Source organism: Dreissena polymorpha, chromosome 3 (genome assembly GCF_020536995.1).
Source record: "Dreissena polymorpha isolate Duluth1 chromosome 3, UMN_Dpol_1.0, whole genome shotgun sequence".
Lineage (NCBI taxonomy): Eukaryota > Metazoa > Mollusca > Bivalvia > Myida > Dreissenidae > Dreissena > Dreissena polymorpha.
In genome coordinates, this window is record NC_068357.1 from 49965710 (window position 1) to 49982995 (window position 17286).

The following is a 17286-nucleotide window of genomic DNA, read 5'->3' on the forward strand; positions in this document are numbered from 1 at the left end:
ACTTTTGCAATATTGAAGATAGCAACTTGATATTTGGCATGCATGTGCATCTCATGGAGCTGCACATTTTGAGTGGTGAAAGGTCAAGGTCATCCTTCAAGGTCAGAGGTCAAATATATGTGGCCCAAATCGCTTATTTTATTAATACTTTTGCAATATTGAAGATAGCAACTTGATATTTGGCATGCATGTGTATCTCATGGAGCTGCACATTTTGAGTGGTGAAAGGTCAAGGTCAAGGTCATCCTTCAAGGTCAGAGGACAAATATATGTGGCCCAAATCGCTTATTTTATTAATACTTTTGCAATATTGAAGATAGCAACTTGATATTTGGCATGCATGTGTATCTCATGGAGCTGCACATTTTGAGTGGTGAAAGGTCATGGTCAAGGTCATCCTTCACAAGGTCAAGGTCATCCTACAAGGTCAAACATCATATAGGGGGACATTGTGTTTCACAAACACATCTTGCTTACTATATAAATATAATAAAACTGCCCCCCCCCCCCCGGCAGCCATGTTATTCAACTGACCGGAACCATTTTCGAACTCAACTCTTGAATCAAGGACACAAATGTTCTGACCAAATTTCATGAAAATTGGGCCAAAAATGTGACTTCTAGAGTGTTCACATGTTTTGACTATATACATATAGAGAAAAATGTCCCGTCCACTGGCGGCCATGTTTTTTCATCAATCTGGACCATTTTCAATCTTGTCTGAGATATCAATAAAACCAATGTTTTGACCAACTTTCATGATGATTGGGCACAAATTGTGACTTCTAGAGTGTTTACAAGGCTTCTCTATAGCCAAATAAGGAAAACTGTCCCGCCCACTAGCGGCCATGTTTTTCAACAGACCGGAACCACTTTTGAACTCAACCAACATATCATTAAGGCAACCATTTTGACTAAATTTCATGAAAATTGGGCCAAAAATGTGACTTCTAGAGTGTTCACATGTTTTCACTATATACATATAGAGAAAAATGCCCCGCCCACTGGAAGCCATGTTTTTTCACCGATCTGGACCATTTTCGAACTCATCCGAGATATCTATAAAACCAATGTTTTGACCAACTTTCATGATGATTGGGCAAAAATTGTGACTTCTAGAGTGTTTACAAGGGTTTTCTATAGCCAAATAAGGAAAACTGCCCCGCCCACTGGTGGCCATGTTTTTCAAAGGACCGGAACCACTTGTGAACTCAACCAACATTTCATTAAGGCAAACATTTTGACAAAGTTACATGAAGATTGGGCATGAAATGTGACTTCTACAGTGTTTACAAGGTTTTTTTGTTTTTTTTTGACCTAGTGACCTTGTTTTTGACCCAGCATGAACCAGTTTTGAACTCGATCGAGATATCATTGGGACAATTCTTCTGACAAAGTTTCATGAAGATCGGAAAATAAATGTGGCCTCTAGAGTGTTTACAAACAAATGTGGTTGGACGGACGACGGACGGACAGACAACAGACAAAGACCGGTCACAAAAGCTCACATGAGCAATCAGGTGAGCTAAAAACCCAGAAAACAAAAGCACCAACATATGTATTTCTATAATGATACAGAGCCTTGGGTTAACAAGCCCATGTCTCAAGGGCCTCTTCACTTACATGCAAGATTTAGTGAGCCCCTGTCCACTGCCTCTAGGCCCCTATACTTACATGCCAGGTTTAGTGAGCCCCTTTCCACTGCCCCTACACTAAGATGCCAGATTTAGAGAGCCCCTTTCCACTTTTTCTAGGCCCTTATACTTAAAAGCCAGGTTTAGTGAGCCCCTTTTCACTGATTCTAGGCTTCTATACTTCCATGCAAGATTTAGTGAGCCCCTTTAAACTGCCCATACACTTACATGCCAGGTTTAGAAAGCTCCTTTCAACTGCCTCTATGCCTCTTAACTTACATTCCAGGTTTAGTGAGCCCCTTTCTACTGCCCCTCCATTTACATGCCGAGTCTAGTGAGCCCCATTTCACTGCCCCTAGGCCCCTATACGTACATGCAAGATTTAGAGAGCCCCTTTCCACTGCCTCTAGGCCCCTATACTAACATGCCATGTTTAATGAGCCCCTTTCCACTGCCCCTACACTTACATGCAAGGTCTAGTGAGCCCCTTTCCACTGCCCTTGTACTAACATGCCAGGTTTAATGAGCCCCTTTCCACTGCCCCTACACTCAGATGCCAGGTTAAGACAGCCCCTTTTCACTGCCCCTACACTTACATGCCAGGTCTAGTGAGCCCCTTTCCACTGCCCCTACACTTAAATACAAGGTCTAGTAAGCCCCTTTACACTGCCCCTACACTTACATGCCAGGTTTATTGAGCCCCTTTCCACTGCCCCTTCACTTAGATGCCAGGTCTATTGAGCCCCTTTTCACTGCCCCTACAATTCCATGCCAGGTCTAGTGAGCCCCTTTCCACTGCCCCTACACTTCCATGCCAGGTTTATTGAGCCCCTTTAAACTGCCCCTACAATTCCATGCCTGGTCTAGTGAGCCCGTTTTCACTGCCCCTACACTTATATGCCAGCCCTAGTAAGCCCCTTTTCACTGCCCCTAAACTTACATGCCAGGTCTAGTGAGCCCCTTTCCACTGCCCCTAAACTTACATGCCAGGTCTAGTGAGCCCCTTTCCACTGCCCCTAAACTTACATGCCAGGTCTAGTGAGCCCCTTTCCACTGCCCCCAGGCACCTCCACCTTGTCTATTTCCTTCTCCAGATCCATCAGGGTGGACTTGAGCCTAAGTATGTCCTCCAGGTTGAAATCAGGGGCTGAAAGTGGCAAGATAGAAGAGAAAAATGCATAAGGCTCAATGTTATTTTGAACATCATTACTATTTGTTTCCCATTATTTTAAAGTAATTGTATGGTGTGAATTGTTTCCTTCTTGACTACAGTCTTAGAAAAAAATGTCTGGACATAAGAAAAATAGTTCATGTTTATATTCAAAGACTCGCATTTCAAAGTATTTTTTCATATACAGCGATTTCAAAATGACCATGCTTGACTGTAGTCAGAAAAAACAAAGCTTAAAGTTCAGCAAGCTATATAAAACTCCCATATAGAAGAAAACCCTCAACATAATGTCAGTATTTTTTTTATGATCGTAAAGAAAGAGAGAGTTTTATCCGCATCATGAGGCTCGTTATGGCAAAACTTGGCTTAATGCAAGTGCATTAAGTGTAGCCCCATATTAGCCTTTGCAGTCCCCACAGGCTTATCAAGCACACTTTCCGCTTTTATGCAATTTTTGCTTTCCTTTGTAGCAAAAATTCAGTTTAAGCAGAAAGTGTCATCAGGTTCAGACTTAACAGGCTGTTCTGGGACAACACTTTAAACACATGCATTAAGACCTGTTTTCCAAAAACAAAGTTCATAGTTATTTATTCTTGGACAACACTTCTAGCACATGCATTAAGCCGAGTTTTCCCATACCCTCCTGCACAGCCTCATGCTCTTCCTCCACCATGTCCCCTTTGATCATCTCCACAAACTTCTCAGCAAGTTAATGTGTTGTCCGAGATTAGCCTGTGGAGTCTCCTAAACTTAATTTTTGCTAGAAAGAGACCTCCATTAAAAAAAATTCTATTAAAGCAGAAAGTATTGTCCCTGATTTGTCTATGCAAACTGCACAGCCTAATCTGGGACGACACTTTACGCAAATGCATTAAACCCCATTTTCCCATATATATTCACCGTCCTGCGCAGCTTCATGATCCTCCTCCACCATGTCCCCTTTGATCATCTCCACAAACTTCTCAGCAAGACGTGTCAGCTCCTCTATGGCGGTAGCAAGGTCTCCGGGCTTCAGGTCAAACGATGCGCTCTCCTCACAAATCTTCTCCTGAAAATTATTGATGCACTTTCGTTCAGTTGGATGCTTCTCACTCTTCAACAGTATTTCAGTATACAAAGCTATGGTCAGTAAACCACCTCATACATTTTTTGGCCAAACTCAGCCAAGGAAAATTGAAATACTATGATCTCATATGCCCATACTGGCATAACCCACAAACCCCCTGACCTTAATCAGAGGTATCAGAGCTTTATTCCATTACTTATCCACCCACAGGTTATATTGCTTGGTCTTTGGAGACATGCTAGTGCTATATTATATCTTCATGCACTTGTATCATGTCATAATACTGATACCCTATCTGTACAATAATATAAATTCATGTAATATAATCATGTGATTTCACTGATGCCAGTTTTTCCGAAAGTTGCTTTTACAGGACATTCGGTCTGGTAAACTTTGACATTTTACCAGACCGAAAAACATTGAACCAGACAAGGCATTTCATTTAAAATAAAATCTATAGTTTTAACCTATTACCCCAGAAACACTAATCTGCACTAGATGCAATTATAACAAGACTATTGCCAAGCTATATATGTCCCCTACCGGCTCCACCATTGTCAGAAATTCCGCCATTGTCAGATTTTTTTTATTTGTTGCCATAGCAACCAGAATTTTTGACGTAGGAACAAAATGAAATGACGTGCATAATGTCCATATTGCCATCTATCCATGTTTCAAGTTTCATCAAAAAACATTAAGAACTTTTTTAATTATCGCAGGATCCACAAAAGTGTGACTGACTGACAGACATAGCGCAAACCATAAGTCCCCTCCGGTGAAACCGGTAGGGGACAATAACCTTTGCGACAAAAGAAATATTAAATTTCTTCTTTTATCGCAATCGTTTCTAAATTGATTCTAATCTTGGAGAGGTCAAAAAACACCACCTGGCTTCTGTTTAACTGCTTTGGCGACCAAAAATAATGAATGTAGGTAATCAGATATGCTAATTTTCTTATCAGACCGATAAATGTGCAGTTCATTGCCTCACTATTAGCATAATGATCTCGCGAGACTATGAGAGTACACAACTGTATAAATATTCATAAGTTTGCTGCGCTATTTAAGATTGATGTTTTTCCAATATTTCGTGTCGAAGCAAAAATGTTTTGCAGTAGAATATGTCAACTGTTTTGACCGTGTAATTGGGTGAAATATTAACCTGCATGCGGATAAAATATTTACCGCACATTCCGTCAGGCAAAGACAGAAAATCAGTCGGACCGGCAAGCATTTTACCCATACATGCCCCACGGTCCAACAACGTTTCAGAAAGACTGTGATGCAAAAGAAAATATTCCTGTGATATAATCATGTGTTCATACTCGTACTATGTAAGATAATCATGTGATATTGTGATGTGGTTAAACCGATACCATAGAACATACTTAAATATATTATCTGGAGAGACACACAGACAACGCTCATTCTATATCCCTCCGCCTTTTGCAGGGGTTAACAAACTAACATACAATACTGGAACCACAGAAATAAACCATGTGCTGTTATCTCTTGGATATATTGCATGACACAGCACTTCATACAAACCAGGTTATGCGCCTCATCGAAGATAACAACATTCCCTTGTAACTCAACACCGTGCGCTTTTCTGGTCTGCAAGTATAAATAATAATGTGTTGACAAAAAATTGACAAAAAGTGAGAACTTCACCCTTTCATCACTCAAATTTATGTGCACAATCTTCTAATAAGCATATCTGGATATGTTTGATCTGAAGAAGACTTTGTTTTCTTTGCATATCTCCCTCGATGTGACTCAAACGTATGTAAACATACTTATAGTCATCATTAAAATACATGGAATATATTCTGTTATGACTTCATGAGATACTGTGGAAAACTGGCTGACACATTTTTGTTTTAAGTAATTAGAAAAAATAATTAGTAATCCCCCTCAAGCAGCTTTGAACTAGTGACCTAAATTTAAAAAGGGGTCATTACTGTCCAAGGCCAATGCACATGATGTGAAGTATCAAGCCAATCAGTCAATTTGTTGACCAGTTGATCAGCAATGATTTTCACACTTATTGTGACAGTGTCCTTGACATTTGACCTAGTGACCCCAATTTTAATAGGGGTCATGAACTGTCCAAGGCCAATGCACATGGGAAGTATCAAGCCGATAGGTCCCTCTGTTTACAATTTATTGATCGGAAAGAAAAACTGGTCTACCAACAGGCAGACAGACTGACCGCCAGACAGACCCACCGACATCCAGAAAAACAGTATACCCCCTCTTCTTCGAAGGTGAGCATAATATATATGACAACAGAAAACAAACAATGGTAAATATTACAAAGCAAGCACCCCTTGCATGTTATTGTTTACATGACATTCTTTCCTTGGTTTAATATCTGTGCAGAATGTAACATAGTATCAATGAGGTGTCAAGAAATTGTGCTAGCCTTATCCTTGAGAAATGTTGAAAAGACATAGTATATTTTAGCAAACATGGCTGTCTGCAATAGTAACAAAACGATGGGATCAAGATGAACACATTTTGCCTTTTAAAACCATGAAAGCTTAACTCTGACTGGCTGACTTAACACGGGTAGTCTTCAATGTGCACACAATGTTCTCTCTTGAAAATATTACAAACTGATGCATGCGCAAAGATCACAGACCCTGTTTTGGGAAAGAACGTGTTGCTATGTTATACCTTAGGATCCAGAAGGTAGTTATACGGCATGAAGATGATGTCTGCATCTGCTTTCAACTCCCTGGCCATATAATATGGACACACCCTTCAAACACAGCCAAACCAATTGTAGGTCATAAAATATTATTTGTTCATAAACAAGGGATCAGTACATATGATAGGCTGAAGGGTACAAGGAGATGTATAAAGTTAATCTTAGTATCATGTTTTTCTAAAATATGGAAAGTACCAGTAATGCAGCGCTTAGAAAAATTGGCTTTGTGAAATCAAAAATATACTTGTACATGCCTTTTTGCTTAAATGTTCAGTTCCAGTGCTCATTTTGTTTGTTCCCTTGCAGATAATTCATTTTGGGAACGAAAGTGAAGTACATTTCCTTCCTTTAAGGAATTTTTTTTGGACAGCAATTGGTAATTCATAAAGAAACAAAGTCTTATGAAAATTAGGTGTCATCAGTTGTGTTCTTAAACATAAACTACAAAAACATACACTACCAATCTAGCTTAAGCTCACTTGTTCTTTTGTCCATATGACACCAAATCTTCGATGTCCACTACATACACTACCAATCTAGCTTAAGCTTACTTGTTCTTTTGGCCATATGACACCAAATCTTCGATGTCCACTACATACACTACCAATCTAGCTTAAGCTTACTTGTTCTTTTGGCCATATGACACCAAATCTTCAATGTCCACTACATACACTACCAATCTAGCTTAAGCTTACTTGTTCTTTTGGCCATATGACACCAAATCTTAGATGTCCACTACATACACTACCAATCTAGTTTAAGCTTACTTGTTCTTTTGTCCATATGACACCAAATCTTCAATGTCCACTACATACACTAACAATCTAGCTTAAGCTCACTTGTTCTTTTGTCCATATGACACCAAATCTTCGATGTCCACTACATACACTACCAATCTAGCTTAAGCTCACTTGTTCTTTTGTCCATATGACACCAAATCTTCGATGTCCACTACATACACTACCAATCTAGCTTAAGCTCACTTGTTCTTTTGTCCATATGACACCAAATCTTCGATGTCCACTACATACACTACCAATCTAGCTTAAGCTCACTTGTTCTTTTGTCCATATGACACCAAATCTTCGATGTCCACTACATTTCCAGTCAGGACACGAGCCTCTGAGTTCTTCTTGAGATCTGAAATATCATTTCAACACTGAAGACAATTTTATTCCTTTCAAGCGAAAAACAATTTCATCAGAAGAAACAAGACTATTGCCAAGCAATAAAAGTCCCCTACCGGCTCCACCATTGTCAGAAATTCCACCATTGTCAGAATTTATTTTTTTTTGGCCATAGCAACCAGAATTTTTGATGTAGGAACAAAATCAAATGACGTGCATAATGCCCATATTGCCATCTATCTATGTTTCAAGTTTCATGAAAAAATAAGAAGAACTTTTAAAGTTATCGCATGATCGAGAAAACCACCATTTTCAGCAGTAATTCTCGTCTATTTGTTGCCATAGCAACCAGAATTTTTGACGTAGGAAAAAAAATGAAATGACGTGCATTATGTCCATATTGCCATCTATCCATGTTTCAAGTTTGATGAAAAAATATGAAGAACTTTAAAAGTTATCGCAGGATCCAGAAAACCACCATTTCCAGCAGTATTTCTAGTCTATTTGTTGCCATAGCAACCAGAATTTTTGACGTAGGAACAAAATGAAATGACGTGCATAATTTCCATATTGCCATCTATCCATGTTTCAAGTTTCATGAGAAAATGTTAAGAACTTTAAAAGTTATCGCAGGATCCAGAAAAGTGTGACAGACTCACAGACTGACGGACTGACGGACACACAGAGCACAACCATAAGTCCCCTCCGGTGAAACCGGTAGGGGACTAATAAACATCAAGATATTGATCTGCAAAACAGTTTATCTTGTTTGGATTCAGACAATTTTCTGAAACATTTTTCATCATACAATATCAGCACTCACCATCAAGATGGTTATAGTAGTAGCATGTCCTACTGTTCACCTTAGCTCTACACATATGCACCTGAAAAGATACAGAATAGTTTAACAATTTTAAAGCACTAAATGTCTTACATAACAACTAGGCAGCATTAGAGTTGCTGATATGGTGTCTGCATGATGATGAGGATGCTCAGGTTCAATCCCAACTCTGGTAGCGTTCTAAGGGTCTCAGGTTCAATCCCAACTCTGGTAGCGTTCTAAGGGTCTCAGGTTCAATCCCAACTCTGGTAGCGTTCTAAGGGTCTCAGGTTCAATCCCAACTCTGGTAGCGTTCTAAGGGTCTCAGGTTCAATCCCAACTCTGGTAGCGTTCTAAGGGTCTCAGGTTCAATCCCAACTCTGGTAGCGTTCTAAGGGTCTCAGGTTCAATCCCAACTCTGGTAGCGTTCTAAGGGTCTCAGGTTCAATCCCAACTCTGGTAGCGTTCTAAGGGTCTCAGGTTCAATCACAACTCTGGTAGCGTTCTAAGGGTCTCAGGTTCAATCCCAACTCTGGTAGCGTTCTAAGGGTCTCAGGTTCAATCACAACTCTGGTAGCGTTCTAAGGGTCTCAGGTTCAATCCCAACTCTGGTAGCGTTCTAAGGGTCTCAGGTTCAATCACAACTCTGGTAGCGTTCTAAGGGTCTCAGGTTCAATCCCAACTCTGGTAGCGTTCTAAGGGTCTCAGGTTCAATCACAACTCTGGTAGCGTTCTAAGGGTCTCAGGTTCAATCCCAACTCTGGTAGCGTTCTAAGGTCTCCTCCAAACACCTTACAATTTCCATGCAATCAAGCTAAAATAAATAAGGTTTAACCCTTTGCATGCTGGGAAATTTGTCGTCTGCTAAAATGTCGTCTGCTGAATTTGTAAAATAAGCATTTTCTTCATTTTTTTTCAAAGAATACTATCAGAATAGCAAACAGTTTGGATCCAGATGAGACGCCACGTTCTGTGGCGTCTCATCTGGATCCAAACTGTTTGCAAAGGCCTTTAAAATTCGGTTCCCGCACTGAAAGGGTTAAGAATTAACTTCAAGTGAAGTAATTCCATGATAGATATAAAATACTTAGTTAAACTTTTCAACTTGAACTGTCTTAAGAGTAATATATACCCCACTATATTACCATGTCACAAAACTCTGTAATTCTGTTGAAAAGAAATGTGCCTAAATAGCACGTTTCATTGTGATTAATAAAACACTTATGTTCCTAGAATAATTTTCAATAGATATTGTGCTGCACAAGATTTAAAATTGAAACAGTACCAGAACAATACACTTAAGGTGATTTGCTACTAAAGTCGAAGGTCCATTTAATGACACACAAAATTAACTCAAAAGTCAAAAAAATATTTGAATATGCAAAGCTTTATTTAGCTTTTACCAATCAACACAGATATACAAGCTAACTGTTTAAGCCCCAGTCCCATACAGATGCCGGATCAACACGGATCATATAATGGGATGATCCCGCATCAGAAATGTGGAGCCTCAGTGAGTGTTAACGGTGTATGGACGTCTGGGAATGTTCTTGGGGCTACAGGAGACCAACACGGTAGGTTTTGGAAGTTCAAAACTGCCTTGTTGATCAGTGACGATTCAAGATGATGGCAGCAATCGGGATGATCCGGGATGGTCCATTTAGCAGCTGCCTTATTGGGTCAAGGTACGACCTTATTTATGCCTTGGTTGTCTGTGTGCACCCTTGACAGTCCGGGAACAAATTTCTAACCCCTGTCAATCAATGACCGTGAAGGCAGTTGTACTTTTTTCTCCTGTGCTGCCAACAATGCAACATGGGCAATGTGATTACCACTGAGAACAAACTGATGCTGATGAGATGCCAGCTTCTACTGCAAAAAGCTTCTGGGTCGCACACAGCACCATCTCCAAGATCATCCATCAGGTCTACATTGCTATACTTGGAGAATTTGCTAAGGAACCAATGCCCTGTCCTGAAATGCAAGATGAGTGGGCCTTTCAAGAGCAATGTCAAGCAGTTTACAACCAAAGGCACAACTGCCTTGACAGGAATTCTATCGCTGTGTCCTTGGTGTGGTACCTCCTTATACTATTACTATTCCATAATCTTCATGGCCTTGGTCAACGCCAACTACAAATTCATGGGGGCGGAAGTACACAGCAATACTCTTCGTGCTCAACATAGGGTTCTCCTTGAGCCAATTTGCCATGATGATCTCGTCTTTTGCTAAAAGGACGAGATACAAATTAATTTTCTTTGGCATCACTTTTTTTGGGTGGTGCTGATGGTTGTAGATCTACCTGTAAATGGCATTTTGAAGTTTTAGCTATGTTTACCAGGATACCTTCAAGATTTGATTGAAAAATGAGAGAACACCAAAAATCAACCTGCTTGTAAACAAAATATTGTCGGTCCGGGCAGATTGTGTTTGGCCAGTTTTGCTGTCATGTTTGTCGGTTTCTTGTAGTGTAGGTCAGAGATGGTCCGTGAAGATGCCGTGTTGGTCCGTGTTTATTCATGTCTTTTCTGTGTAGGCCCATACCTCTGCTGTGACTTTCTGGAACAGCTTGTGTAGGCGCCATGTTATTGCGTGTTGCTGCCTGATTGGTCAATGTTGATGCCATCTTGTCTTCCGGGTGATGGTCTTTGGAAGACCGTCGACGTTCAAAAATCCCAAAAGGCCGCAGATCCTTCCTGATCGTGATCCAGGTTGATCCGGGACTACCATGTTCATCCCTGCTTATATGGGACTGGGGCTTTTATACCAAACTGAACTTCAGTTTTGACTTTGAGTAAATAGGTTGCTGAGAAAAAGAGACAACAAGGGCTGTTTGTAAAACATGCATGCCCCCCCATATGGGCTGTCAGTTGTAGTGGCAGCCATTGTGTGAATATGTTTTTTGTCACTGTGACCTTGACCTTTGACCTGTAAATCAATAGGGGTCATCTGCCAGTCATGATCAATGTACCTATGAAGTTTCATGATCCTAGGCCTAATTATTCTTGAGTTATCATCAGAAAACTATTTTACTGTTTCAAGTCACTGTGACCTTGACCTTTGACCTAGTGATCTGAAAATTAGTAGGGGTCATCTGCCAGTCATGATCAATGAACCTATGAACAGGTTTCATACAGATTTTCTTGCATGATATTCAAGCACGTTTTTAAGCACTTTTCAAGGGAAAAAAATCCAAATTCAAGCACTTTTTTAGTCCGACATACTGAAAAATGTATAGTATTTTAGTGTCCAATACTGACAACATTTTTCGCTAAATTGGTCCCTTCTTGCTTAACATTCTTTGTGACTTACAACAGTCTGCACTACCCTGATACCGTAACAACTGTTTTAATCAAAAGTAAGATATTTCATCATGATATAGTACCGTAATTGACCAAAGGCATTACACATACAAAACAAAACCCGTTATTTGTATTAAATATGTATTCTAAATGATCACTCTTCTGGTGGCTTTACAACGCGGATTCCCTCATACTAGCCATCTCTATATCTGTTCTGCATACTTAGAATTGGCGTTGTCAATAACCCAAGGGTACTTCAAAAGCAACCCTTTCTGAAAAATGCGCTTATTCACTGGCATATTTCAACTTGTTAGCACTGTAATGGCATAATGCATACAAAAAAAACAAAGTAGACCAATTGGCTACAGATGAGTAGTAGTTAACTCCCTTACATATTAAAACCTGTATCGATCCAGTACCTGCTAGCTTAAACAGATAGGAACTTTCATAAATCTGGAAAAAAAACTACGACTTCGGACTCATGGAAAAGACATGAAAATATGTATTTTTACACTTAGTACAGGCACCATGTACTTAAACAAACGCCACTCGATCGCTGCGCTGTTCATCTCACTGTGTTCGCTTACCAATATGAACCCGGCGATGAGTGTTCAGATCAAATGTCGAGGGGCCGTTTGCCATAAGGCGAACACCGCGAATGACCGCAGACCCATAATATATATCGCCGTGTTCGCTTAAAATAAAATAATTCAACATAAACGTATTGTATTGATCCCTTTCATTTAAAAGTGATAATGAATAATGAATTTCACACCCATGCCAATGACAGTGTTTTATGTCTTATAAAATGCCGCGTATAAAAGAAAACAGTGTTCGTACCTAGCTGTAGGATACCGCACCTGGAGGAGTGTTAATTGAGTGTTTGATTATTCAATTAACAGTTTGAAGCCAAGGAGAACTCATAACTGATTGTAGTAATTGTATTATCCCGAGTCTCAAGATTCCCCGATACATACGATACAACTGTCTCAATCGCATACATGCAACTTCTCCCATCTTTATCCATTACTCAATAATCCCATATATGCCCGATTTCCATTTTTAAAATCAAACTATGGCTGGGTAATATAGACGATTAGAGTTATAAACACAAACGTTTGCAATTTTCGAAAGTATAAAATGAATTTCCTCATATGATTCTATTTAAAGATTTGATGAAATAAGCGCCCAATCAGGACAGTTGTATTGCAACATGTGTAAATCATCTGACACAGTTTGCACGCATCGTGTACAGCTATTTTAGGTTACAACTTCTACATGAAATAAATGATTTTCTTTGTTCTGATAAAAAGCGCGCAAAAAGGCTATGCTTGAAAATAAGCACTTTTAAGCACTCCAGATCGTTTTTAAGCACTTTTCAAGATAAACCTTGATTTTCAAGCACTTTTCAAGGTCTGTGCGAACCCTGATGAAGTTTCATGATCCTAGGTGTAAGCATTCTTGAGTTATCATCTGGAAACCATTTTACTATATAGTCACTGTGATCTTGACCTTTGACCTAGTGAACTCAAAATCAATAGGGGTCATCTGCCGATCAAGATCAATGTACCTATGAAGTTTCATGATCCTAGGCCTAAGCATTCTTGAGTTATCATCCGGAAACCATTTTACTATTTCGAGTCACTGTGACCTTGACCTTTGACCTAGTGACCTGAAAATCAATAGGGGTCATCTGACAGTCATGATCAATGTACCTATGAAGTTTCATGATCCTAGGCCTAAGCGTACTTGAGTTATCATGCAGAAACCATCTGGTGAACGGACAGACGGACAGATGGACAAACGGACCGACATGAGCAAAACAATATACCCCCTCTTCTTCGAAGGGGGGCATGAAAATAAAATAATCAGTTACAAGAACATTAAGCACACTAAAAGCAGGACTTGCAATTTTGAATACTAACTAGGTAGACATTAACTTCGGGGATAGCATACCCACATTACATGGATGGGGATCATCCAATTAATAACCATGTTGCACCATTATGTAAGACATGTTTCCAAGTGCATTCATCAGCAAACTTTCTTTGAAACTTTACAAGTCTGCAAAACAATGGCAGAATTCGCCATTATTGACCAAATGCTTTTAAAACTTAGATGCAGACAAAGCCAGCTTCCGTGCTAAATACGATTACCATGGATCAAACGATACTTAACTACAAAACAGGTCAATATAACCTCCCAGCTGAATTCCTAACTTCAGAAACACATTTAAGACACAGTGGCAATAAAGCTTGAACGCTTTCCTATATTAAATATAGTTTTTTGACACACTGCAATTTTAAATTATTTGAGATATCATACAATACTATCACCATATTTCTCTTTGAAAAAGATACAAGGATCACTGCCTTACACAGTTTTGTGTACAGAATCTCTTCAACATATGTGGGTGTGCTACATTTTTGCCATGATTGGTTTGGAAGTATGTTACTTGTCCACTTTAAATTTAAAGAGTTTTTTTAAATGAGAATAAGAAAAGACGCAAATAAAACCCAAAAATGCAAAAACGGTTCATAAATTCGGTATGCAGCAACACTCTTTACAGAGTTAAGCTCCAGACCAGAATGCATGGCTGCACAGGCTGGTATGGAGCTACGCTTGCCGCACATGGGATAAGACACAATATGTTGCAAATAACATTTTATTGGATTAAACTTCCTTCAAAAATCTAAACTCATATTGTTTACTCTTTTTTCCTCTTGTGTTTTATCAAGAAGCAAGAACTGTAGATCATTTTATTTTGCAGCCATTTACCAACTTTTACTCTGGTGTCTAATTGACCTGGAGCAAAACAATAACTATTATTATGATATGTATGAGATTATGTATGAAAACTATCCAACAATATGCCCCATGGTAATAACTGCATTGCCTGATTATATGTATTTGTTTTTGTCCAATCGATTGGCAATCAGTCAGCAAAAGAGCATGTACGTATTCACCATAAAATGGTATCTAATGGAAAATTGCATGCACTGTGCATCAAATATACATGCAACTAGATAGTGAACTACATTGGGATGAATAAATATGCCATAGATTTCTCGGGATTCTTTAAAACATTATAATAAGATAATACCTAATGTTTTTTAAAAAGTACTAAGCTAAAAAAAGCTATCTTCCAAAGACAATGTGAACAAGAAAATTTGTTGAATTGATATCCTCCGCAAAATAAATTTTGTTTATGGATGGGTGCACATCCCTTGACATACGGTATAATCCTAAATAAAAAAATATTAATTTTAGGGTAATTGTTCTCAAGCATGGCACTTCTCCCCCATTGATATCTATACACCAATGATGTCTCATGATGAAATCCTGTAGCGTATCTGAGATATAGCCCTGAAAAATTACATCATAAAAAAAAACAAAGGGCAATAACTCTTACGTAAGAAATTGTAGGGTTATGATTATTGTGCATGGGCATTGGCACTTCACATGCATTTTTTCAGGTTAAGTTCTAATTGTATTTGTTCAGTTGCAGATAATTCTCTTTTGGAACAAAATTTGTGCAATTTTCTTTCCTTTTTCAAATTGGGAAATTGAAATATTTTGGGACAGTTCCTTTTATCGGTACTTCATTAAAGGGGCCTTTTCACATTTTGGTAAATTGACAAAATTGAAAAAAGTTGTTTCACATTCGCAAATTTTTGTTTTAGTTATGATATTTGTGAGGAAACCGTAATACTGAACATTTACCATGCTCTAAAATAGCCTTTACATGCATCTTTTGACGATTTAAAAACCTGAAAATTATAAAGCGTTGCAACGCGAAAGATTGAATAATTTGGAGAGTTCTGTTGTTGTTGTTATAGTTTGTGAAACTACGAGGATCACTTGTATGAAGTATAAAATACATCTTTCATTGTATAAGGAAGGATGGCCGAGTGGTCTAATGCGTAGACGTTTTACTTCAGGACTCCAGGGTTCAGCGGTTCGAGTTCTGAGAGTTACCCTTTTTTCTTTTTTTAAATTGTATTCTTGATTTTTTTCTGGAGCTTTTTAGATCCAATGTTTTCATTTATCAATATAAGCATTTAATAAGTTCAAAACATGCCAAAATCTGTGAAAAGGCCCCTTTAAGAAGGTAAAAAAATCCCTAGAAACTGTGAGATAACTATGGGTTGTATTCCCAAGAGACCTAGCACTCAGACATTAAACAATTCATTCTAGGACAGCCAAAGTGTAGGTTCCAACCAATTACTGTGTCTTAGACAGTTTAGAGCCATAAAACCTTCAATTAAGCCTCATTAACAGTAAACAATACTTGCTGTTACTTTTTTTAATAATTAATTCTAGTAGCTGAATCTTTCACACAACTATATTGTTTCACAATTGTATAGCCTATGGATAACAACAGTGCAAGTTTTTTCACAAAACATGCCAATTTAAAGGTCTGGGTAAAATTGATCTGTGAAGTATGTATACGTTTGTTGTGGAAATGGCAAGAACATACAGGAGACAACAAGAAACAAGTCGATGCCATGAAATCAAGTCTTCAATGTTTAACATTTTATTCTAATTTCGTTAATATACTTGTTACAATTGAAAGTTAGCTATGCAGGTAAGCTACTTACACACAAAATTTCAGTGAAAAATCTCCATCCAAACTCAAGTTTTTGAGGGGAAACAGTTTTGTTTTATTTTAAACAACAGTGACATTGACCTTGATCCTCCTTGTCTAAACATGCAATTACAAGCCAGGTCTGAAAGTTGTGAGCAGTATGGCCAGGGCTTTATTTCCTTCTAACAGAATGGCAGTGAATGGCCATTTCACAATTTTAACACGAACATTCCACAAATCTGGTAAGGACACTATACTTGACAAACCTGGCCATTTCCAACTGTGAAAATTTGACTTTTTGGGCTTAAAACTGTCAAAAACGGCCATATCATAATTCAAAGTTAAAATTTGATTTAATATTTTACATAAGCGAGACAAGATATTGACAGTAGTTAGGCTTTTCTATGGTTTTAGATAGGATTTACCAGTCAGAATATTGTTGTAAGTGGTTATTTGTTGAAAGAAAGTGTCAAGACAATGAACAAAATATTTTAATGCATTATTTAAAGACATTTTAATATGATGCAAGTATTAAACATGCTTTTACTATACTAATTCTTAACAAACTGAATTTCACAATTTTTACAAGTTCGCGACTCCTTTTTTTCACAACTTTCAGAAGTTTGCGACTCATTTGTTAAAAAATTTTACAAGTGTGCGACTCATTTTTTCACGATGTGATGGGGTCAGGCCTGCTACACAAAATCAGGAAAAAAAGCCCTGAAGGCACATAATATCAGCACAATTCCCACATGACACTTAAGTTACTGGGTGAAAACTGTTGTTCTATTTATAGTTACAGTGACCTTGACCCAATCTGCTAAAAAAGGAATCCAATTGTAGTTATGAATGAAGGCTACCTACA

General features: G+C 38.5%; 1 protein-coding gene and 1 long non-coding RNA gene across 9 annotated transcripts in view; one reads left to right on the forward strand and one right to left on the reverse strand.

Annotated features, from left to right (window-relative positions):
- LOC127874087 (regulator of telomere elongation helicase 1-like) overlaps nucleotides 1-17286 on the reverse strand; it is a 115209-nt gene that overhangs the window by 74116 nt on the left and 23807 nt on the right. Inside the window, exons 7-12 of one of the 6 annotated variants that reach the window (XM_052418200.1) lie at nucleotides 8535-8595; nucleotides 7640-7724; nucleotides 6551-6635; nucleotides 5420-5485; nucleotides 3706-3853; nucleotides 2661-2781 (exon numbers count right to left, since the gene is read on the reverse strand). In XM_052418200.1, the coding sequence (XP_052274160.1) occupies nucleotides 2661-2781; nucleotides 3706-3853; nucleotides 5420-5485; nucleotides 6551-6635; nucleotides 7640-7724; nucleotides 8535-8595 (566 nt within the window). Of the gene's footprint in view, nucleotides 1-2660; nucleotides 2782-3705; nucleotides 3854-5419; nucleotides 5486-6550; nucleotides 6636-7063; nucleotides 7100-7351; nucleotides 7378-7423; nucleotides 7460-7495; nucleotides 7532-7567; nucleotides 7604-7639; nucleotides 7725-8534; nucleotides 8596-17286 lie in introns of those variants that run through there. The other 5 variants (XM_052418205.1, XM_052418204.1, XM_052418203.1 and 2 more) reach the window with 5 other exon arrangements.
- On the forward strand, nucleotides 8630-9467 carry LOC127874109 (uncharacterized). 3 transcript variants are annotated; one of them, XR_008046627.1, is made up of 3 exons: nucleotides 8630-8707; nucleotides 9012-9080; nucleotides 9308-9467. It is a non-coding gene; the product is annotated as an uncharacterized LOC127874109 (long non-coding RNA). The 3 variants fall into 3 exon arrangements; XR_008046628.1 differs by lacking the exon at nucleotides 9012-9080 and adding an exon at nucleotides 9088-9156; XR_008046629.1 differs by lacking the exon at nucleotides 9012-9080 and adding an exon at nucleotides 9164-9232.